The sequence below is a fragment of the Syngnathus leptorhynchus genome, chromosome 17 (assembly GCF_054491065.1).
Source record: "Syngnathus leptorhynchus isolate UIUO chromosome 17, UIUO_Slep, whole genome shotgun sequence".
Taxonomy (NCBI): domain Eukaryota; kingdom Metazoa; phylum Chordata; class Actinopteri; order Syngnathiformes; family Syngnathidae; genus Syngnathus; species Syngnathus leptorhynchus.
The window spans coordinates 2,797,423-2,819,182 of record NC_141211.1 but is presented as its reverse complement, the minus strand read 5'-3'; the positions used below and the strand labels follow the sequence as shown (position 1 = coordinate 2,819,182).

The window sequence follows — 21,760 nt, the reverse complement described above, 5'->3', positions numbered from 1 at the left end:
TACTATATAAATGACGTCATCACCGCGCGACACCCGCGGCGGATCATTCCATTTTGAGCGTGACAATAATCGGCCGTGTCCAGGCCAACGAGTTATTGCCACAATTTTGCAACTTTTATATTTTTCAGTTCCTAATTCTCTATTAGTTGCCGTGTTCTTATTCTTTTGAAAACATGGAGCCTGCTGAGGCCGCCGACAATAAAACGACGACCGCGGGCTCGTCACTATCAGCGGCACAGAGGCGAGCGGAGATCCGCAGAAGAAAGCTACTCATGAATTCCGAGGACAGAATGAACAGAATCGTAGGCTACACCAAAAATGAGGCTGACAGTAACGGTACGTTGATTTACAGCCTGATTTTGGACAGATTTTGGAACACGAACTGAAGCTGGATTTGTTCTCGCATCAACATGACGTCACAAAGGGAAAATAGGCCTGAAGGCGAATTCTGTAAAACCCTCTAACATTACCGATTCGTACTTCTTGGTTTGTATTTTTTACTTGCAGTTTTATTAATCTTTAAGGAACTACAACAAGAGAGCAGCACATTTAGAAAGCACAGAACAGTAATATTTTTCTCATCTGCGGTGACTCTTCTTCGTTTCTTCGTGTCTATGTTTATATTATACTGTCCCTAGTGGCCAAGTGATGCACACCACAATGAAAAAAAACTTTTTTTTTTCTCCCCCACATATTGGTTGTCATCACATATACCCAGGAGGGTCACCCCTGCGTCCCCCTGAACCTCGCTTCCACCTGGATTTGGACCGAACGGAGGCGTGGCCGTCCTCCCAACCGTCCCAAAGACCCTCCCCCTTCTTGCCAGAGTCGGCCAGCCTGTCTCGTGGCGCCACCCCGGAGAGGAGGGATTCGCCCCTGCCGGGCGACACCACGCTGGTAGAGAGCCACCTCCGAGGCATCCGGCAGAGGCCCAAGGCGGAGCTGGCGGCGGGGGACGACCCCAGCGGCCTCCAGCAGTACTTCTCCCGCTTCGACGATGCCCTGAAGCTTAGGGGCCTGATGGCCAGTGAGAAGCCGTCGCAGAATAGTGAAGCTGACAGCGAAGAATTTGACCCCTTCGCCGTTTTCAGGCTGGTCTGCAGCGTCCTCCTCGCTATTTTCGTCCGAGTGTTTGTCTGCAAGTATCTGGTGAGTCATCATCAGAAGTCGCATTTATTTTATGAGACGTTTTGACAGCAAGGTGACGCTCTATTTGGGCTTTTGTGATTTTAGTCGATATTTGCTCCATTTCTGACGCTGGAATTGGCCTTCATGGGCTTGTCCAAATACTTTCCCAAGGTGAGTTTCCATACTCAAGCTGCTTGGGTTAGAATTGTTTGAGATTTTTCATTTTAGTTAGTTTTGACTTTGTTTTTAATTAAGTTTTTTATTGACATTGGAGAACATGTTTTTTTTTAATGAAAAAAATGCTTCATTTTAATTAAATTATTGTTTTATTTGTCGAGTGCAAGATTAGCTGAATATTTTTGGACGATTTTGATCGCTGTGATTGTAGGTGGAGAAGAAGACGCAGACCACGGTGCTCACCGCCGCTCTGCTGCTGTCGGGCATCCCCGGCGAAGTCATCAACCGCTCCATGGACACGTACCGGCGCATGGGCGATGTCTTTGCCGACCTCTGCGCTTACTTCTTCACCTTTATCCTGTCGCATCAGGTCTTACTCCTCGTTGGCTCTGAGGCCGGCGAGCAAGGCGGGGGGGCTCCTCCTGCGGCGGCAACGGCACAGTGACCGAGCCGATTCCCCCGATGCACTTTATTAAAGAGGACGGTCAAACTCAGACACAAAATTGTTACCCTAATATTAATGTTGCCGGTGTCATTTTGGAAGGATTTGAGATTTTTCAAGAATTACAAGTCCACCGTCATGGCATTTTAATGAGGTACATTCATTTAAGAAAATTGAGTCATCAACTTAGTTTCAGTTGGAATTAAACTCGTAGGTCAAGGTACCAGTATACTCTCCGCTTTAGTGTCCCACGTCCGCCTTACGTGATTTCTACATACTCGCTGATGCCTCTTTTTTTAATTTATTATTGTGACAATTTTTCAGATGTAAACAACGTGTGTATCACCTGCAAACCAATTTAGTATCATTCGTATCGCATTTTGCCCTTGAAAATACATATTGCTAATTCAGTGTTGACATGAAAACATTAAAGCAGTTAAGCCAAATTAATACTACCAGTTTGTCACGTCTTCTTTTACTTAGCAACTCTCAACTTATAACACTAAATTCAAACTTTAATTTAAAATTAAAATTATTGTAATTTAAAAGCAGGAGAACAACATTGGGTCATTTGAAAATGGTTACTTTTCCTGATATTTATTACGTGAAATTTAAAATTAGCCGATTTATATCAGTGGAAAACGGCGCATACTGTACTGTAATTATAATTTACATATTTATTCGAGACTATTAAATGTCCAGTTTAGTGAGGTAAAAATGAGGAGTACCTCCCACCTCTTGGTGGCGCAATGCAGTTTGTGCGCCACACTTTCACGGCATGTGTCGCATGTTAGTGACGTAGCAGACTTGAACGGAAGCAGCCCGCCATCCTCCGTGAAAGCGCTGCACCGACGTCAAAGATTAGTTGACCACTTGTTTTACGACTCAACTTCGTGCCGTCACCATGGGTCGCGAGTCGCGGTACGCCCGCAAGTTTGTTCAATTTTTTTTATCTCAACTAATTTAGAATCAACCCGCGTCGCTCTTCAACGAGATAATCGAGAAAGCTAACGTTAGCGTGCTAACTGAGTCTTCGTGGTTTCACTTAACAAAACATCGCCCGCCTGATTTCGATCACATCCTAGTAATAGTTTTCCCACCCATGATTCGTGTTAACTGTGCAACTATTATTGTGTTGTTAAGACATTACAGGAAACGCTCGACGTCTCCCCGGCGCTCCGGTAGCCGCTCGAGGAGTCGCTCTCCGGACAAACGTTCCAAGAAGGACGACCGGGACCGAAACCGGAGGGAGAGGTCGCGGAGCCGAGAAAGACGCAGGACCCGCTCTCGGTCCCGCTCCCGAGACAGAAAGCGAGCCAGGTGAGTCTAAAGCCCACCTGTAAACCAATTGCCGAACACAACTAATTGGGAAAATGCAGGCGTAGTTGAATGAACTGGCAGCAAACACCAAACATTTACTTGGTTACCTTTACACTTGATGAGTGACCAGGCCCTGCAGACACCCACCATGTATACAAGCTACTTTTCTCTTAAACGATCTCATTATTCTTCTGCTCAGACGATCCAGGAGCAGGGAAAGGAGGCGATCCAGAAGCAGAGAACGCAAGAGGTCAGGCAGCAGGAGCCGAGCCAGGAGGTCGCGCTCGGCCAGTCCCAGCAAGAGCAGGAAAACCGAAGAAAAGTCCGTCTTCTTCCTCACCAAAACGTTGCGCTTAACACTCCGGTAAACTCTAAATTTGTCCTTTTCAATTTTTTTTTGCAGGGCAAAGAGCAAAGAGAAAGAAAATGTTGATCTTGTGACAGAAAAGAAGAAAATTAAGGAGGAAAAAGAAGAGGAGAAAGTTGAGGATGTAAGTTTTGTGAGAAAACTGCTCCAGCTCCCAGAAAGAGCATTCTAATCCGTCTACAAGTAGCTGCAGCCCTAAAATCAAATGTGACAACTGCCGTGTAATGTGCGCCCCCCCAGCAGCAGGACTTTGACCAGAACAAGCTGGAGGAGGAGATGAGGAAGCGGAAGGAGCGAGTGGAGAAGTGGCGCGAGGAGCAGCGCAAGAAGGCCATCGAGAACATCGGCGAGATCAAGAAGGAGCTGGAGGAGATGAAGCAGGGCAAGAAGTGGAGCCTCGAAGACGACGACGGTAAGCGCTGGCCACAGCAAACGCACGTCTCGCGCTCTGTCGGCTCTCAACGCCGCCATCCTCGTTACAGATGACGACGAGGACACCCTCGTCCCCGCAGAGGCAGATGACGAAGACGACGAGGACGCTGAAGGCAACGGGGAAGCCAAGGAGGCCGAGCCCAAGGAGGAAAAGATGGATGAAGGCGAGAAGGATCTGGAGACCGCCGCCGCTGAGAAGCAGGACGACGAGGACGACGTGGACCCGTTGGACGCCTACATGGAGGAGGTCAAGCAGGAGGTGAAGAAGTTCAATATGGGAGGCGTCAAAGGAAGCGACAAGGTGAGCGGACAGTCGAGGAAAAAAGTCCCCAATTGAAGTGAATTACAGCAAACTCCTTATCGAATTGTTGTGATCCCCATCAACAGAAGGGAGCGATGATAACTAAAGTGGTGACAGTGGTCAAAACCAAAAAAGGGCCTCAGACTCACAAGAAAAAGGGCGAGCTGATGGAGAACGACCAGGACGCGATGGAGGTATAGTGAGCTTTGCCATTGGGGAGTCAAAGAAAGACGGCAAACTCATTTCTGCCGCAACATGTCTTTCAGTACTCGTCAGAGGAAGAAGAAGTGGACTTGCAGACGGCGCTGACGGGCTTTCAGACTAAGCAGAGGAAGATCCTAGAACCCGTTGACCACGGCAAGATCCAATACGAGCCCTACCGCAAGAACTTCTACGTGGAGGTTCCCGATCTGGCCCGGATGTCCAACGACGGTCCGTATATGGCGGTGTGGGGGTTCCATGTCGAGTTTCCCGGCAGAGCGATTCCAACCCGTCTGTGATTTCTTCCAGACGTGATCGCATTCCGGCTGGAACTGGAGGGAATTACGGTAAAGGGGAAAGGCTGCCCCAAGCCCATTAAGACCTGGGTGCAGTGCGGCGTGTCCATGAAGATCCTCAATGCCCTCAAGAAGTCAGTACCAACGCCGATGCCGAACAGTCAATCCGCGGCTACGAAATTTGACCTCTGTTGCCAATTGTAGGCAAGGCTACGAGAAGCCCACCCCCATCCAGGCCCAGGCCATCCCCGCCGTCATGTCGGGCCGAGACCTCATCGGCATCGCCAAGACGGGCAGTGGCAAAACTGTCGCCTTCCTCCTGCCCATGTTCAGACACATCATGGACCAGAGGCCTCTGGAAGAGTCTGAGGGGCCCATCGGTAAGACCTCTTCGCTCTCCTTTTATTTTTTTTTATTTTTTAATACACTTTTGGAGTCCGGCGGTGTAGAAAATGGAGGGAAGTAACGATGCGTGGTTGTCCTCCCTCAGCCTTGATTATGACGCCCACCAGAGAACTGGCCCTGCAGATCACCAAGGAGTGCAAGAAGTTCTCCAAGTCGCTGGGCCTCAGGGTGGTGTGCGTCTACGGAGGCACCGGTATCAGCGAGCAGGTAAAAAGCCGGCCGGCCAGCCGTCGCGCTCCCACATCTGGCGGCAGCACTCGTGAGTCGCCACTTTCTTTTGCGCCAGATTGCCGAACTGAAGCGAGGAGCCGAGATCATCGTGTGCACGCCGGGCAGAATGATTGACATGTTGGGCGCCAACAGCGGTGAGTGCTCCCATCTTTTGATCGTCGATGGCCACCAGGAGCTTTTTTTTTTTTTTTTTTTCCCCACGCTGTTGTAGGAGCCGCTTATGGCTTTGATTTATTTTTGCGTTGTCTATCAAACAAATAAGGTGCTTTTGCGTTTTTGCTGAGCTCGTCGGCAAAATGTGATGGAAAAGTGTCACGAGCGCACGTGCTTTGACGCGGCTTCTGTGGCTTCCACACATGCGAGGTAATCTGCATTATGTTTTTTTTCCCCCTTCTATAGGTGAAAAGGCCTACAGTCACACCATCTCTTGTTTTGTATCTTGAGGCTGTTTTCTGACTTTTTCAGGTCCCTCGCCAAGATGGTACGCAAGACCTGAGCCAAAACAAAAACAAACAAAAAAAAACGAGCCGCGTTTGACCAATTAGAAAAGTTGCCACCTTAAAGTAGTCCGCCGCGGCGCATAAGTTGATGACGTTACGCAGTGGGATGTTCAGACTCGGCTGATGCTTGTCCATCCTGACATGTAGGTCGCGTCACCAACCTGCGCAGAGCCACGTACGTGGTGCTGGACGAGGCGGACAGGATGTTCGACATGGGTTTCGAGCCGCAGGTGGGCACAGCGCGCGCGCCGCCGCCTTCGCGGACATTTGTCACAGACGCCCAATTTCCACGCCAAGGTCATGCGCATCGTGGACAACGTTCGCCCGGACCGGCAGACGGTGATGTTCTCCGCCACATTCCCCCGAGCCATGGAGGCCCTGGCTCGCAGGATTCTATCCAGGCCGCTGGAGATCCAAGTGGGCGGACGCAGCGTGGTCTGCTCGGACGTGGAGCAACACGTGGTGAGTCTCCGGGATGCGCTAAGCTCTCCGAACTCGCGAGTCCACCGCGGCCGCTGAATCTCATTGTTTTGTTTCTCGCAGCTGGTGATTGAGGAGGACAAGAAGTTCCTGAAGCTGCTGGAGATCCTCGGCCACTATCAGGAGAAGGGCTCTGTCATCATCTTCGTGGACAAGCAGGAGCACGCCGACGCGCTCCTCAAAGACCTGATGAAGGCTTCGTACCCCTGCATGTCCCTGCACGGAGGTACCGCCGCCGCTTGTGTCCTCGCGCTTTGGCCCGCCCTCCTCCTTTTCTTTACGTGGCGGCTTTCCTCGGCAGGCATCGACCAGTACGATCGCGACAGCATCATCAACGATTTCAAGAACGGCGCCTGCCGCCTGATGGTGGCCACCTCGGTGGCGGCGCGTGGCCTGGACGTCAAGCAGCTCATCCTGGTGGTCAACTACAACTGCCCCAACCACTACGAGGACTACGTGCACAGGGCCGGACGCACGGGCCGAGCGGGCAACAAGGTCCGCCCTCAACGCGGCCGACTTTCATCTTCTCGAAAGAGCGCGAAAAGCGAGCGTCAAATTTTCTGGAATTGTCCGCTCGTTCGTTCCAGGGATTCGCCTACACCTTCATCACGGAGGACCAGGTCCGATACGCCGGCGACATCATCAAAGCCTTGGAGCTGTCCGGCTCCCCCGTCCCGGCCGAGTTGGAGCAGCTGTGGGCCTCCTTCAAAGACCAGCAGAAAGCGGTAAGACAAAGAAAGCGGCTCGGTCGGGAGCTCTTCGGCCTTTGATTGGCGTGTCGCCACTATCGCAGGAGGGCAAGAGCATCAAGAGCAGCAGCGGCTTCTCGGGCAAAGGCTTCAAGTTCGACGAGACGGAGCACGCGCTGGCCAATGAGAGGAAGAAGCTGCAGAAGGCGGCGCTGGGGCTGCAAGATTCCGACGACGAGGACGGAGCTCTGGATGTGAGGAACTAAGTGGTCTGCGCGCTTGCTGGGACAATTTGGAGCCTTCCCAGAGAAATTGTCACGCCAACTCGCCCCCCCCCCCCGAAATGTTAAATTCCCCTTTCAGATTGAGGAGCAAATCGAGAGCATGTTCAACTCCAAGAAGCGCGTCAAGGACCTGATGGCACCCGGAGCGTCGGGCGGCTCGTCGGGCGGCTCGTCGGGCTCGTTGAGCGGGCTCTCGGGGCTGGGACCCACGTCTGCCGGAAACATCCAGAAGCTGGAGATGGCCAAGCGACTGGCGCTCAAGATCAACGCCCAGAAGAACCTGGGAGCCGAAGCTCAGGTATGTTGACCAGTTGCATCACGAGGAAACGGTCTCCTTCTTTGGTCTGAAAACAATGACCCCGACAATATTGGGATGGACTTTTTGTTTTGTTTGCTTTGCATTCCCCGAGTTCAACGATGTCTGGCATTTTCCAGGATGTGATGCAGCAGGCCACCAACGCCATCCTGCGCGGCGGCACCATCATGACGCCGTCGGTGTCGGCCAAGACCATCGCTGAGCAGCTGGCCGAGAAGATCAACGCCAAGCTCAACTACACGCCGGTGGAAAAGTTGGAGGAGGAGCGGCAGGCGGCCGAGCAATCGGAGACGGTCAAGCGCTACGAGGAGGAACTGGAGATCAACGACTTCCCGCAGGTGGGACGCGTCTCTACAATTCATGTTTCATTTGCCACTTGATTCATGAACATCTTGACATTTGATGGATCTCAAGAGATCACTTTTCAATCCTACGGCCAACCGGTTGCGCTCTTCCACAGACGGCCAGGTGGAAGGTGACGTCCAAGGAAGCCCTGCAGAGGATCGGCGAGTACTCTGAGGCCGCCATCACCATCAGAGGAACCTACTTCCCACCGGGCAAGGAGCCCAAGGAGGGAGAGCGCAAGATCTACCTGGCCATTGAAAGTATGTCTTTGCAAGAAAAGCCTGTTTTTTGCTTTTTCTACACGCCCAGGAGGGAAAAGTTTGATTTCTATCCTCCATATGTCCGTGTTGATTCTAAACTGTGGAATATTTCTAGGCGCAAATGAGCTGGCTGTGACAAAAGCCAAAACGGAGATCACGCGTCTTATCAAGGAAGAACTCATCAGATTAGTAAGTAGCTTTTTAATTCATCATTCCGTTGCCCTGGTCAACATGTATTTATGAAAACATATTTTCTTTTCCAGCAAAACTCCTACCAGCCAACTAGTAAAGGACGATACAAAGTGTTGTAAAGAAAGGAGACTTGTCATCAAAGAATATTTTTTTTGTTTGTTTTTAAAAAAACGCTTGCTACATTTTCACGGGTTTTCACTGCAGTTATTTTTGTTTTGTATAAATATATGTAGCTCCTAGCTACAAATCAACGTCATCACTGAACCCTTGCGCAATTTTCCCGAGTTTCATCTTTGTATAAAAAAAAAAGCAGTTCATTTTTTTAACCCCCCCCTTAAATAAATCGTGTTGGTGAAGACGTCATGTTTTTTTTTTTTCCCATTTGTATTAATAAATGGGGCTGCAATGCAGACTGCATTTTACATTATTTAACAGTCTACTTTGTATATTATTCATAAGTGGTGGGGTACACTGGGGTTGATGTAGCCGTTCCAAAGTCGCTTTGTGATAGAAATAGATTAACACGGGGGTTGCAGGCGAACAAAATGCTTTGTTTTGGCCCAATTCTTTCGAAATGTTCATATTTGGTGCACAAAAACGGACATTCATGGGTCAACAAATCGACATCAACTGTAAGGAAGGAGGAGGGGGCGGGGACGCGAGAGAGACTTCTTCCGAGGGTCTCCTTTTGTGCGCATGCGCGTTCCCACATCGCTCTCGACGCTTATTAATTTTTAATGGAAAATGGCTGCGTTTCTCATCTAAAGCTGCAGAGCCAGAAGATGAAATTGATATTTGTCTATTTTTGAAGCTATAGTTCATATTTTGGCGTTTGAAAACACGGCCGTGTGATGCGGTGACGCCCCCCCCCCCTCCCTTCCCCGTTCGAGAGGCAAGAAAGAAGAAAGCGGTGTCGTGAAGGGGCTAAAATGAACCCGTTTGCGCGCTGAGGGATGAAAAATCTTTTTCTTTTTTCCCCTCCTTAACTCCTTCCGCGCCGAGGCCAGACGACCGTTGTAGCAAGGTAACAATCTCATTCTTTAAATAGTGCTAATTGCTAACACGGACTTTGTTTTATTTTTTGACATCTCCGCTATTAAATAGCATCGATGCTAAAAGAACCATTGTGCACTTCTCGCCGTTTCGTCACACTGGAAAAAAAAAAAGATGCCAAAACCGTAAGCAAGTGAGCGGTGTCCACGCGGTTTGAATTTACTTTTAATTTTATTTTTTTATTTTGTGAATGAGTGACACCCCCATAGTCCAAGCACGTTGAGTGCTCCACGCACCTCTCGAGAAATCAATTACGTATGTCTCTGCCCTTTCATGTCGAAAGTGCTCGCACAGAACGTGAAGACAAAAAACATATTTATTTCCCAGTCCTGGTGTTGACAATTGTTATTGAAAAAAATATTTCTCCCAAATAATTGAGCCAAGCCGCCTATTTCCCATTTGAAAATGTCACAGCCTACCACATAGCCTGCATAAATACATTTGTGATGTCATATTTATATACCATCCCATTGCATACATAAATCCAAATAACATCCAGATGAGGTGGTCAACATAATACAATACATCTTTAGTTCTATAGCGCTTTCTGAACAGTTAATACATCAAAACAAAGATTGGCAATCCGACAAACAAAAGCATCCCTCCTTGTGCCTTGTAGTTTTAAGCAGTTATAGATGAGAGAGGAGCGATTCAAAGTCTCTTTACAGCAGTGCATCAAAGGCGTCACGATCACAGCGTCTTCCTTAGTGTCTTTCTGCCGGCCGATAGTTTAGTACGTATGTGCAAACTGCAGAGGATGAGGAATAAACGTCCATAATCGTATTAAGTCACATTAAAATCATTGCAGTCGATTCATCCGAAGGGACATTGGTGAGTATTGTTTTGTTTTCCGCCATCAACAGCAACATATCTTTTCAAGTGACTTCAAACATTCGTCCCTCAAACCTTTTTGCTTTGTTTCTCTTCAATTCGGCTTTCCTCCGCTCGTTGCCGTTAGCTCCCCGTCGCTTCAGACTGACAACATGAATTATTCAGACAAACATTGCTCGTGATGGAGTACTGTAAAACATTTTCACCGAATCGTGCCCATCTAAGCAGCTATCCCGCCCCCAACGCAGAAGATGATGCGTCAGGTGACGAGCGGCGACTTCTGCATGAGCGCCCGGCCGTCGTGCCTGGCCGAGGACGCCCGCCACCCCGGCGCGCACTTTGACCTGTGCTCCACGCAGCCCAACAAGTTCTACACGCCTCCTCCACCGCCTTCATCCGTCCAAATGACTCTTGGCTCAATGGCGTCGCCTGTTGGCCCCGGGCTTAAGCCAATGGCGTGCCCCCGACAAGACGTCCTGGGCCCGGCCAAGGTCCCTGACGGCAAAAGCGGCGACCCGGCAGCGGACAGCAGTAAGAAAAAGAGCAAAGGCGCCGGCAAGACGGGGCGGCGCGGGCGCCCGCTGGGCACCACCAAGTTGGCCGGCTACCGGACCAGCACCGGGCGCCCGTTGGGCACCACTCGCGCCGCCGGCTTCAAAACCAGCCCCGGGAGGCCGTTGGGCACCACTCGAGCGGCGGGCTACAAGGTGAGCCCCGGGCGGCCCCCCGGCAGCATCAAGGGCCTCTCCCGCCTCAACAAACTGCCATTCGGCGGGCCCTGCAGCGGGGCCGCCTTCCCGTACCCGCTCGCGCACAAGGAGATCCTCTGCGAAGCCTCCCGCAAGGACAAGACCGATACCGAGTGAGGTATCGTTCAACCCGATGCCGTTGGAATTTTGGATTTTTACGTCCGTCTCCTCTCTTTTTTTACGATCTCACTAACAACATTTCGACGAGACCTCTGTGCCACCGCACGTCCTGTGAAGGCAACGCAAATGTCGCCTCCAGCAGTTTCGAACCCTCGAACAGCAATTTTGAAAAAGGGGAATCCATCATTCTGGACATGGATCCAGTTTGCATGCACGTTGGACATCACATGGACCTGGCATCATTTTTTTTTGGACTATTCCAGTGCGAGTGTGTGTGTTTGTGTAATAACACAAAGGTTTCGCCGTCAATTTGTGTCCACTGATATATATATATTTTTTTCATCCAATCCAGTTATTTGCTTTTTTGTGATCGGGCCAAACCAATGTCTAAAGCAAACTACACTACCATGGCCACCCCCTGCAATAAAAGTTTTTACTTTTTTAATTTAGGAATTGTGTCGTCAGAAGCAATGTACATTATTTTATGGATATTTATTAATTCTAATGTTCATTTTATTGTTTTACCTTTTTCGATTTTCACATTATTGTTGATACAGTATTTACAACTTTTTTTACTCTTTCTTCATAGAACGCACTGCCAACTTTCTAAAAGAAGCGCAAAACTTGCCCGTTTGGCCCCTTTTGTGCTGCTAAGCACTCCAAAAATGTTCCCTTTGGTGCAATAATCGTGTTCCATGTCTTGTAGTCTCCTACCTTTCATACTCAACAATGTTTTAGCAGTATGATAATACTAGTCTTTTGATAAAAAAAAAAATAATAATGCGTGTGGCTCACCCGGACCAAAGAATAGCAACGATGTCATTCATTTCAGCATGAAAGTTTTTTTTGGGTGTCAAAATCGCAACAAAAAGAAAACAAAAGCACTTCAACTTTCATTTGGCATTTCATTTGCACTGAATGAGGTGCCTGTAAAACACACTGTAAATGTTCCTCACATTAGATTAGTCTTTCTTTTTTTTCCATAAATAAATATATGTAATATTTCCGTAGACATAGTTTTGAGGCTGCGCACATTTAACAAGTGTCAGGTTTAATTCACAAATTAATTCAAGTGGATCTCAATAAATTTTCATTTGTTAGTTTGAAAAAAGAGAAAAGTTTCATTTCTACCCACTTTATCAAAAATAATTTCAAGCATTGAAATGTTCGTTGCTCATTCACTCCCCTTTGCACTTTTCGGCTATATATTATTTCCCCATTGCTTCATATTTGTTTGGTTAGTTGTGTGTACAACGTTCTGTTTTAATAAGTTAAAATGTGATGCAGCCGTAAAAGTAGAAAAACATTTTTTTACATGATGTCTATATTGCGATTATTCACTTATTGTGGCAGATCTCCCGTGATATTCTAATTTATTCAGATGCACCTGTATATACTGTAATAATAAACATTTGTTATCATTTGTTTGTCAGAGGACTTTAATTACTAAAGGTTGTCCAGATGCACTGTGAGCAAACTTCCTTTTCAATGCTTTGGAATGTATTTATGTCAGAGAAAAATGAAGAGTGCAAGAAATTGGTCATCAGGGATGGAAATGTCGGGAAAAGTGGACATAGATGGACTGAAGTAATTTCCTCCTGCTGCCGTCACCAGTATGACGTCACGACGCGTAAATCATGTGTTGACGTGTGAACGGTGACGTGTGAAACGAAACAACAACAAAAACTTTTTCCCCCCCTGTGGATATACTTGTTCATATTACTCCTGCATGCTTGTTGTGGAATGTCCAACAGTTGAGTAATAAAGACAAAAGTGAAACTTGTTTATTTCTCCCCTCCCATTTGCTGGACATTTCACTTGTCTTTTTATTGCTGTTGTAAATATTTAGTATTCACAATTTTTTATTTCTTTTTAAAATTGCCTCATAAAACAACAAAAACTCTTAGAATAATAAATAAATTACAAAAGAATTATGAACTTAAATGAAAGTGTGTTACGTAGTAAATAACAATGACGTAGGGACTGGCCGTGTTACATTTTAAATCATCCGCCGTTAAACTCGCGAACATTAGTTCCACCTCGCTCGTCCGATTTCACCGGCTCAAACATGACTTAACGGGAGCGATACACAAATTTTACCCTTTTCCTAAAGAAACATGTCGGGGATTGTTTCAGCGAGTCTTCGATTATGTTTTGTTTCATTAATTTTGGTGTTGAGCTTTTGGCCGGCGACATCCCACGGTAAATTACGGCTAGCTTAGCAGTCGCTGTGCTAGCAAAACATGACAGGTCGGATGGCAAATTGACGCTTATGATCCTGAAAAAAAGAAAGTATTCCTTCACATGTAATTAATTTAGTTAGATAGTTTCGACGACTTGAGTTGTAATGTGCGTTTACGTCTTCCACTTTGGGCGAAATCTGTCATCACTGGCCACAATATTAGGGATAAGGCTTAAAAACACTGTTTTACAAAACAATAAGGAAAAGCATTGACTTCAATCTCAATTCATTATGAGAATTTAATTATTTGTCCTTGCACACACACAGTACATTGATGTCTTTGCCATTTTTAAAGGTCAACAACTACAACTGACCACTACCTTTGAACTTTTAAATTTCTTTCCCAGAGCACGATGAGTCGATACCATCCGAAGAGGAATCGGCTGCAACGTTGCACTCTGAGGGCATCCCTGACTTTGTGGAGGGCGACGAGCCGAGGTTCCTCAAGCGTCAGTTCAAAACGGCCGAGATGGCCGACGCCGTGATGGTCAGCGCGGCCCCCATGGACCCGCTCGATATGGAGTCTCTCTTCCCCAAGAACGTCAAAGACTTCCAATCGGGTTTTTCGCCGCCATGCGATGATGGCGCCGAGTGTCTCGCCGTGGGCGCCGAGGACGAGGACACCGAGACGTCCCAGCAGGTAAGAGGCGACGTCCTCGTCGCACGTGCCCCACTTGTTTTGATGGTTCTGGTGGCTTAGGTCGCGTTGGAAATGGTCCACGCTCAAGGCACTGAGGAGAAGAACGCAGAGGCCACGAAGACCTTCAAGGTCAACTGCGAGCAGAAGAACGTCAGCAGCGTGGACGCCTTGAGCGTTAATGTCCTCAACGCGTCGCAGGTGACCCGCCTTCGTCGCGCACTTTTCATTGAAGGAACTGCAGTAGATAGAAAAAGTCTCGACAACCTCTTATGTCAGGTTTCTGTGATATTCAAAACAAAAACGAGACTGAGATTATGTAAAGCCCAAACTTTGGACAAGTAAAGGCCTGGCCATCAGTTGCCGGCCGCCATTTTTTCAAAGAGCGATCTCGGCATCCCTTTCAGGACCTGATGGAGTTTCTGAACGTCAACGGCAGCGAGTGCTCCGTGGTGCTTTTCTTCACGGCTTGGTGCCAGTTCTCGGCCGGTCTGGCGCCGCACTTCAACGCCCTGCCTCGGGTCTTTCCGGCCGTGCGCTTTCTGGCCCTGGACGCCTCACAGCACAGCAGGTGAGCACCGCCGACCGTGTTAGGTTCACGAGAACGCAGTGTAGATGGCCGACTTGCTCACGGTCTGTGCAGTTCTACTCCCATCCTGTAGGCGGTGGCAATGTCCCTCACTCGCAATGCAAACCTAACAAGCAACATAGTCCAAAGCCTCTGGGCATTTTTTTTTTTTGTTAGCCTGTCGACCCGATTCGGGACGGTGGCGGTGCCCAACATCCTCCTCTTCCAAGGCGCCAAACCCATGGCTCGCTTCAACCACACCGAGAGAACCCTGGACACGCTGGCCTCCTTCATCACCAACCAGACGGGTAAATAGCCAACGTGCCTCGCGGGTCCAAAAGCTGCTTGAAAAATGACCGCAGCCATGCACTTGTTTCCAAGGCTTGGAGGCGGGGCCAGAGAGGAACGTGACGGACGCCGACCGCCTGGGCCCCCTTGCCGGCGTGCCAGTCAAGGGCGTGGACTGGCTGCTGGTCTTCTCCGTGCTCTTCATCGCCGGATTCACCACCTACGGGATCCTGCGCACTGACGGCATCCGCTGGCTCATCCCGGGACATGAGCACGAACATCAGGACTGAGCCAAAGGCCAGATGGAAAGGACGCAATGTTTTCACGGAGGACGTTTCTTTTGAAGGCACTCCCTTGAGGTGTTGTTTTTCCACTGTGGGAGACTTGATGTGACTGGGGGAAATCTCAAACATCCGTTAATCAGCAATTCAATGACTTTAATCGCAAGCGAGGGAAAATCCTCAACAGTGGAGCAATTGTTGCTGTGTGTGTACCTCTCTTAATTTTGGATGCTTAACATATTTGACATTTTCCAATAAAATTGAGTCATTTCCTCTCAAACGAGAAAGAAAATTGAATCTGTGTCCAATTTTATACAGTTTAAATTGCTGAATTAGTGTAAAAAAAATCAAGTTGTAAATTCTCTTCAGTCCTAATAGAGACAGGTCAGTCAACGTGGTCATCTTGATGCAGTTTGTAGTGAAAGTAGGAAATGTTTCACAAGTAACATGGCATGGAGAAAGTGGTCATTTTAATCAGGCAGTGACGTGAACAGCTCCAGTGCAGAGCGAGGAGATAAGTGGACCGTGTAAGATTGTTGTGAGGCTGCAGAGGACTTGACGAACAGCGGTGGCAGCGGAGGACAACCCACGGAGCTCCACACAGCATGTCCTGGTTAATGTTTAGCCTGGCAGCCAGCAGCCTTTGGCCCCGCGGTCTGCTCAAGATCAACGGCCTCAATCTGGCTCTAATCTCCAGGAACTACACTACTAAAATGGTGAGTAACATAGTCACGTCGCGTGTTTGTTTTGAATTATTAGCGACTCTACATACGCGTGGCCGTGCTGTGACGTCAAACTTCCGCCTGTCCCTGCAGGTCAAAGGCTTTCAAATAACGAAAACGTCTGCGGTGGTAAATTAGGGATGAAACACAATTTTAGACTGTTCCGAGTATTTTAGGAGTCATCGTTTATATCGGACAGGTATCTTATATTTTTCAACTTTTATTTATGTTTTCTGCGTACGCTGTGGAGTGGCCACTGATGGCGTTTCACGGATGTTTATATTTTTTTTGTCACAACTTTACGACGCCCAATTAAAGATCGAGTCATAAAACATAAGAAACCCAGCCAGAATTGTGTTAAGTTGAGAATAATAAATAATAGTACTGTGTGCGTTAAAATAGGTTAGTCAGCCATTTATAGTCATTACTTCGTTGGTTCCTGCCTACAAAGTTGTGTCGGTTTTCTTTGCTGATAGCGTAGCACCGCCGTCTAGCGGTTCCAGCGGATATCGCACCCACAACGCATCTTTATATCTCTGCGTTTATTTACTCGAATATGCGTGTAGCGGCTTTATTATGTGTCATTTTAACAGTAAGATACATTAAAATTCACTTTTGTGCAGTCGTCCGATTCTCATTGGCTCCCTCCGGCCGACCGGGACCAGCACGTGATGGAGTTGAGGGCCGCGGGCTGGATGGAGGTGGAGGACCGTGATGCCATCTTCAAAGAGCTTCACTTTAAAACCTTCAACCAGGTGACTTCACAAAATTAAAATAGAAGAAGACAGCAAGGGTTATTACAGTTTACTAATATACATTTGGATTCAAAACAAAAACAAATGGTTCATGTTTACTATTTAGGAGACTGAGCAAAAACAACATATGCTTAGTAGTTAGGGTGACTAGACGAGATTTTTGTGTTTACATTTATGGAGCTATTTGTAGTATTTTAGAGAAGTATAGTAGTATATATTTTAGAGAGGAAAAAAAAATAAAAGATAACACCCAAGTTGTTTAAAATTTGGTGGGAGCGCTCAAGGCCACTTAGCGGACTTCCTCTAATCCCAGCGCTTGTTTTAGCCACTGGAAGCGTGCTGTTTTTGCCCTTTTTACACTTCCCCGCTTTTGAAGTGGGGGGCCGGCCTCCCCCTGCGGACCGCCTCCTCCTCTTCCCTTACCGCCGCGTGTCACCCCGCGTTACGCTGACACGAGCCAGGTGGCCATTTCTTTTGCAAACAAATCAAATTGGTTAAAAAGATTCATCTGGCCAGCGTTAAAAAAAAAAAAAAAAAAAGACAACTCCTGGCAGGCCCGCTGTCTGGACAAATGTTGGCAAAAGCCATTGTACATTTCATTTTTCATCAGACATGCGGAGGCTTATTTCTGCCCACAAAACAAAAAGTTCTCAGGAGACTGACAATTCCAATTTGGATGCAAGGCACAGAAGCGCAACATGGCAAGTTGAGCTTCAGACTCGAGTCCCACAGGAAGCTTGGCTTGGAAGCAGCAGTTTAGAACATTCAGACGCAGCTTCACCCATCAAATTAAAAATATAAAAACCATACATGACAAATGTATGGCAAAAAATGTGATGACAGTAAACAATAAAATAATAAAACATTTGCCTGTAAAATACCTCTCCAGCATTTTTGTAAAATTTGTTCCAAAAAAAAGATGCTATTTTAAAAAAATATTAAATTCACCCAAATTACTCAACTAGAACTACTACATTTTTTTGGAAAGCTTTTCTGATTCTGAAGCACTTCCAAATATTTCCTTTTTTCACTTTCACGGGTGGCCTATAGGGGGCGTGAGAGCCCCCTCCCCAACCTTAAGCCGAAGCGTTTCCATCTGACCTTGCTTGCTTGTTACCCCAGTTGGTTTTCCTTTGACTGAAGCAAGTGGAAAGTGTGGGTCGGGCGAGTGCTCCCGCCAGTTGCCCACTTTTGCTCGTCCTGTCAGGGAGGAGCCGGCGCCTTCCGAGAGGCGGCGCCCTCTCCTATTGGCAACATGGGATTTGGATGGCGTCTTTTTTTTTGAATGGCGCCAGGTTACTTTTTTAAAGTCTGTTTATGCGCTGGTGTTGTTTACGGATGCGACCATCTGCTTGGCATTTGGCAGCGAGCGTTCTGCTTGGCGCGTATGCCGCTCTTGAGACGCAATTGCACAAAGCAGACTCAAAACGTGAACGTAAACACCGATTGTCCGTCGTCCTCGCTGAACCGACACTCCAGACTTTTGCTCAGAGCGGGGGCCTTGGCGGAGGTCACGCCCACCGCGGCAGCTGGAAGCTTCTGGAAGGACAAAGGAGACGTAAGAGGCGCGGCACCCCGTCATCGGCCTCATTAGCCGCCTCTGTTCAAACGGTTCCTGGAGGGCGTGGCCAGGCGCTAAGCGTCGGGCGCGCGATTGGCACGCTGACAAGAATGTGCGTGCGTTTGTACGCACGGGCCGGCGAGAGAGATCTGCATGCACTTAGTCCTGGCAAGGCGGAGCGGGCGCTTGTCTTAAGCCCTCTTTTGGACGGCGCGGCGGCGGAAAGCCGATCTGTAAATAACAGACATGTGTTTCTTCCAGGCGGCGGTCGCGGTCGGAGCGCCTCATCCCGTGTTGTGTGACAATCATGCTGTAATAGCTGCAAAATGGCAGATCGGGGGAGGTCGGGGGCGATCCACTGGTGTGGTTCTGATTATTGGAGGTGGGGGCCTGCGCAGCGTCATGTCAAATTAGCGGACTTTGACAGCTCCCGTGAGGGGGGGCGGCAGCGTTTTGCGCACCTTCGGGTTTCCGATTGGCTGAAATGACGTCATTTGGGCAAGTTGTGCGACCAGTCCAGGGTGTACGTTGTTCCATCACGTTAATTCAGGGTGTTTGGCTCCGATTCGGCTCAGGCTAGGCAACCGCCGCTGCTAGCGTGCATCCCTATCAGATTTTGAGAAAAGAGCAAATTGCTGCGTAGACGAAACATTGACCGTCTGAGTCCTTGACCCTTGGCGACCGCGTCCAAGTGGAGGGCCGTTAGCAGGCTGACCCCTCCCTGCTCTAACACTTGGCCGCCATTGTGTCCCGCCACTCCCGTTACTGCCCCTGAGGGAGAAGGCCAATGTCTGGCGACCTCTCTGGACATTCAATCCCTAATCATATGTACTGTGGGATTAGTGGACCCCCACCTACTTTAACACCCCTACCCCCTTCATTATTGTCTCCCCGATCTACGTCTTCATCTTTAGGGTTCGTGTTGCGTTCCGCTTCTTCTTCTTTGGTTTCACGTTGGACTCTCTCAACCCGAGTACACGCTCACTTGCTACACCTGGAAAAGCTAATGACCTCACGCAAAAAATGTTGTTCCAGTATAATCGTGACAATTTTCCAGTCATTATGATTAAAATGAGCTAACACAGCATTTTAATTCCATTCGTGGATTTGCTAAAGCTAAGAAGCGCCATGCTGTAAAATTGTTTGCTATGTGTTGACAAGCTATCTAGCGACTAAGGTTGACAAGCTAGCCAAATGCTAGCTTTGAAGCAAATGACTTCTTCTGCCAAAGACTCATTGGAATTTTGTCCAAGTCCAAAATTTTGCCTGTGTTGCAATGATAAACTTTGGCTCATGCCAACTACAAGAGCGACTCTGAAGCGGCACCCGAACCAAGCGCCAACGGTCCAACGGGCTCGTCGCATTTGAGCGAGGACAACGACTGACACGGCAGACACAAAGCAGACCCGCCTCGGACGCCAAATTGGTGGCAGCAAGGTCAAGTTGCAGGAATATGCCAATTACTTCAATCGATCGGCGGGGCCGATAACCAATCGGATGCTCGGCTCGGACCGCCGGCTCACCTTACGCCGTCGCTTGGACTTTTTCCCCGACGCTGGGAAAGAAAAGAAGCCGCCTAGCGCAATTTCCTGCGCCGGCGATGCCTTTTTGCTCATGTCAGGTGCGGGCGCGGGCCGCCGTGTAAACAATGGCCTTTCAGTTGATCTAATTAGGCAGGGAGGAAGTGTTTAGGGGCTTAATTGAGATTGCAGTGGGAAATTGCTCCGAAATGGGCTTTCCTCGCGGCGGGCAATGAGCGGGGATTTCGCTGGGGACTTTGTAGATAATTACAAGAAGCGTAATGGCCGCCCGCGTCCTGATTGGAGCGCGCCCAATGGGAAGCGTGTGTGCGGCCGCCGTTTCCTGTGTGCGCACGTGGCGTCAGATGAGCCTGTCTTGCTCTGCCAAAAGATCACAAGAAGTAAGCGGCATGTTTTTAGAAAAGTTATTTTGATTTTTGACTCCATTTATTCTCATTGATGTTATTTAACTTTTTTTTTTTTTTCCTCCAATTGATGCTAGCTTTCTCAATGGGGTTCCTCTTACTGCCACCTGAGATGTTATTTGAATTTGACGGCTCTTGTTTTTTGTGTTGTGACCGTTTCAGGCGTTCGGGTTCATGTCGCGCGTGGCGCTGCAGGCCGAGAAGATGAACCATCATCCTGAGTGGTTCAACACTTACAACAAGGTGAGGGCCGACAACACGCGCTGGCACGCTTGCCGTCTTGGCGATATGCAAGGGTCACTCACAAACATCGCTCACAAAATATAAAACAACACTACGAGATTGATTCATTGCAATTATTTTTAACATTCTTTAGTTTTCACAATTGCATTCTTTTTTAAATATATTTTTAGGTGACTACAAACCCGATTAGCTTTTCCAGATGTAGCAAATTAACAATACAACTAGCTGACATTTGAAGTATTAGTTATAGTCTTTGTTTTTATTTTATTTCATTTCAAAATTCATTTTAAAGAAAGTCACATCTAGAAAACGTGTGTGAACAATAACAATAAATCCTGAATATACATGAAAAAATATTTGCGTAAATGCTGTAACTCTTGATCAGGGTGTTAATAAGATATACATTGCTAAAACATTTAATAAATAGTGTGTGTGTGTGTGTGTGTGTGTGTGTGTGTGTGTGTGTGTGTGTGTGTGTGTGTGTGTGTGTGTGTGTGTGTGTGTGTGTGTGTGTGTGTGTGTGTGTGTGTGTGTGTGTGTGTGTGTGTGTGTGTGTGTGTGTGTGTGTGTGTGTGTGTGTGTGTGTGTGTGTGTCACAGGTGCACATCACATTGACCACGCACGACTGCGGCGGACTGTCCAAGCGAGACATCAAGATGGCCAAGTTTATTGACAAGGTTGCTCTTTCCATGTAAATAAAACAAATATATATTTATTTACATATTTTTGCTGTAATTATTATTGTATCGGAAAAAGGCGCCTTAAGATGACTTTGCAGACAGCCGCATAGCTTGATCAATTATGTATATCTTTCTAGATTCTGTGCGTAATACTAGCTAGTGTCTTTTTTTCCAGTCAGAAACGCGAAGAGCGACTATGCGGACGACCGCATAAAGTTTTATTCCGAGTCTCTGTTCCTTTGGATTCATTGGCGTATTTTTGAAAAGGCTGCTGGGGGAGGGGGGGGGGGGTGATTTACACTTGTCTTTCACCCCCAACAACAAAATCATTAGAATCCCCCCCTTCAATAAAAAGAGGAGAAAGAAGAAGCCACCTCAGCAAGACTGGGCTCCAAAGAGAGCTCTTCCAGACAAGAGCGCTCACTCGCAGAAAAGTCTGAAAACCGCTTTGCGTCTTCCCAACTTTGCTTTGTTCAATGCTTTGTACATGTTTGTCTTGTTTCGTTCAATCATAAATGGAAGTTCTACACTGATTTTCGAATTGGGTTTTCTTTGTGAAAGGCATTTTTTTCAAAAAAGAGTTTGACATGTAATTAACGTGAAAAAAAGATGAGCAATTAGAAAGCTGATATGGAATAAAAGGAGCTAAAACATGCATTTGGTTTCTTCTCCTTTTTTAAAAAATGTATTTTTATTGATTGATTGATTGATCAATATTT

At 47.7% G+C, this 21,760-nt stretch overlaps 5 protein-coding genes across 11 annotated transcripts; all 5 read left to right on the top strand.

Annotated features, from left to right (window-relative positions):
• Positions 1–34: 34 nt before the first annotated feature.
• On the top strand, positions 35–2,197 carry camlg (calcium modulating ligand). Its single transcript, XM_085935924.1, has 4 exons — positions 35–336; positions 719–1,149; positions 1,234–1,299; positions 1,517–2,197. The coding sequence occupies exons 1-4, from the start codon at positions 174–176 to the stop codon at positions 1,748–1,750; spliced, it is 894 nt and encodes a 297-aa protein (XP_085792050.1). The 5' UTR covers positions 35–173; the 3' UTR covers positions 1,751–2,197.
• A 302-nt stretch (positions 2,198–2,499) lies between these two features.
• ddx46 (DEAD (Asp-Glu-Ala-Asp) box polypeptide 46) lies at positions 2,500–8,793 on the top strand. 4 transcript variants are annotated; one of them, XM_085935923.1, is made up of 23 exons: positions 2,500–2,668; positions 2,891–3,067; positions 3,267–3,389; positions 3,471–3,558; positions 3,678–3,846; positions 3,917–4,167; positions 4,254–4,361; positions 4,434–4,599; positions 4,678–4,798; positions 4,869–5,044; positions 5,155–5,276; positions 5,356–5,434; positions 5,948–6,030; positions 6,098–6,262; positions 6,344–6,506; positions 6,582–6,775; positions 6,868–7,005; positions 7,074–7,223; positions 7,333–7,551; positions 7,689–7,907; positions 8,030–8,174; positions 8,290–8,363; positions 8,438–8,793. In XM_085935923.1, the coding sequence occupies exons 1-23, from the start codon at positions 2,652–2,654 to the stop codon at positions 8,483–8,485; spliced, it is 3,195 nt and encodes a 1,064-aa protein (XP_085792049.1). In that variant the 5' UTR covers positions 2,500–2,651; the 3' UTR covers positions 8,486–8,793. The 4 variants fall into 4 exon arrangements, with proteins under 4 accessions (XP_085792049.1, XP_085792048.1, XP_085792047.1 ...); XM_085935922.1 differs by having other exon boundaries at positions 3,675–3,846; XM_085935921.1 differs by having other exon boundaries at positions 2,502–2,680.
• Positions 8,794–9,105: 312 nt separating this feature from the next.
• c17h5orf24 (chromosome 17 C5orf24 homolog) lies at positions 9,106–12,878 on the top strand. 4 transcript variants are annotated; one of them, XM_085935985.1, is made up of 2 exons: positions 9,106–9,390; positions 10,499–12,878. In XM_085935985.1, exon 2 carries the CDS (start codon positions 10,502–10,504, stop codon positions 11,114–11,116), a length of 615 nt encoding a protein of 204 aa, XP_085792111.1. In that variant the 5' UTR covers positions 9,106–9,390; positions 10,499–10,501; the 3' UTR covers positions 11,117–12,878. The 4 variants fall into 4 exon arrangements, with proteins under 4 accessions (XP_085792111.1, XP_085792109.1, XP_085792110.1 ...); XM_085935983.1 differs by having other exon boundaries at positions 10,479–12,878; XM_085935984.1 differs by having other exon boundaries at positions 10,476–12,878.
• Positions 12,879–13,133: 255 nt separating this feature from the next.
• txndc15 (thioredoxin domain containing 15) lies at positions 13,134–15,427 on the top strand. The gene is made up of 6 exons (XM_085935854.1): positions 13,134–13,321; positions 13,709–14,001; positions 14,062–14,199; positions 14,406–14,569; positions 14,744–14,874; positions 14,948–15,427. The coding sequence occupies exons 1-6, from the start codon at positions 13,237–13,239 to the stop codon at positions 15,142–15,144; spliced, it is 1,008 nt and encodes a 335-aa protein (XP_085791980.1). The 5' UTR covers positions 13,134–13,236; the 3' UTR covers positions 15,145–15,427.
• Positions 15,428–15,631: 204 nt separating this feature from the next.
• Positions 15,632–21,574, top strand: LOC147042997 (pterin-4-alpha-carbinolamine dehydratase 2). The gene is made up of 4 exons (XM_085936657.1): positions 15,632–15,851; positions 16,481–16,612; positions 20,281–20,361; positions 20,961–21,574. The coding sequence occupies exons 1-4, from the start codon at positions 15,741–15,743 to the stop codon at positions 21,054–21,056; spliced, it is 420 nt and encodes a 139-aa protein (XP_085792783.1). The 5' UTR covers positions 15,632–15,740; the 3' UTR covers positions 21,057–21,574.
• Positions 21,575–21,760: the final 186 nt, after the last annotated feature.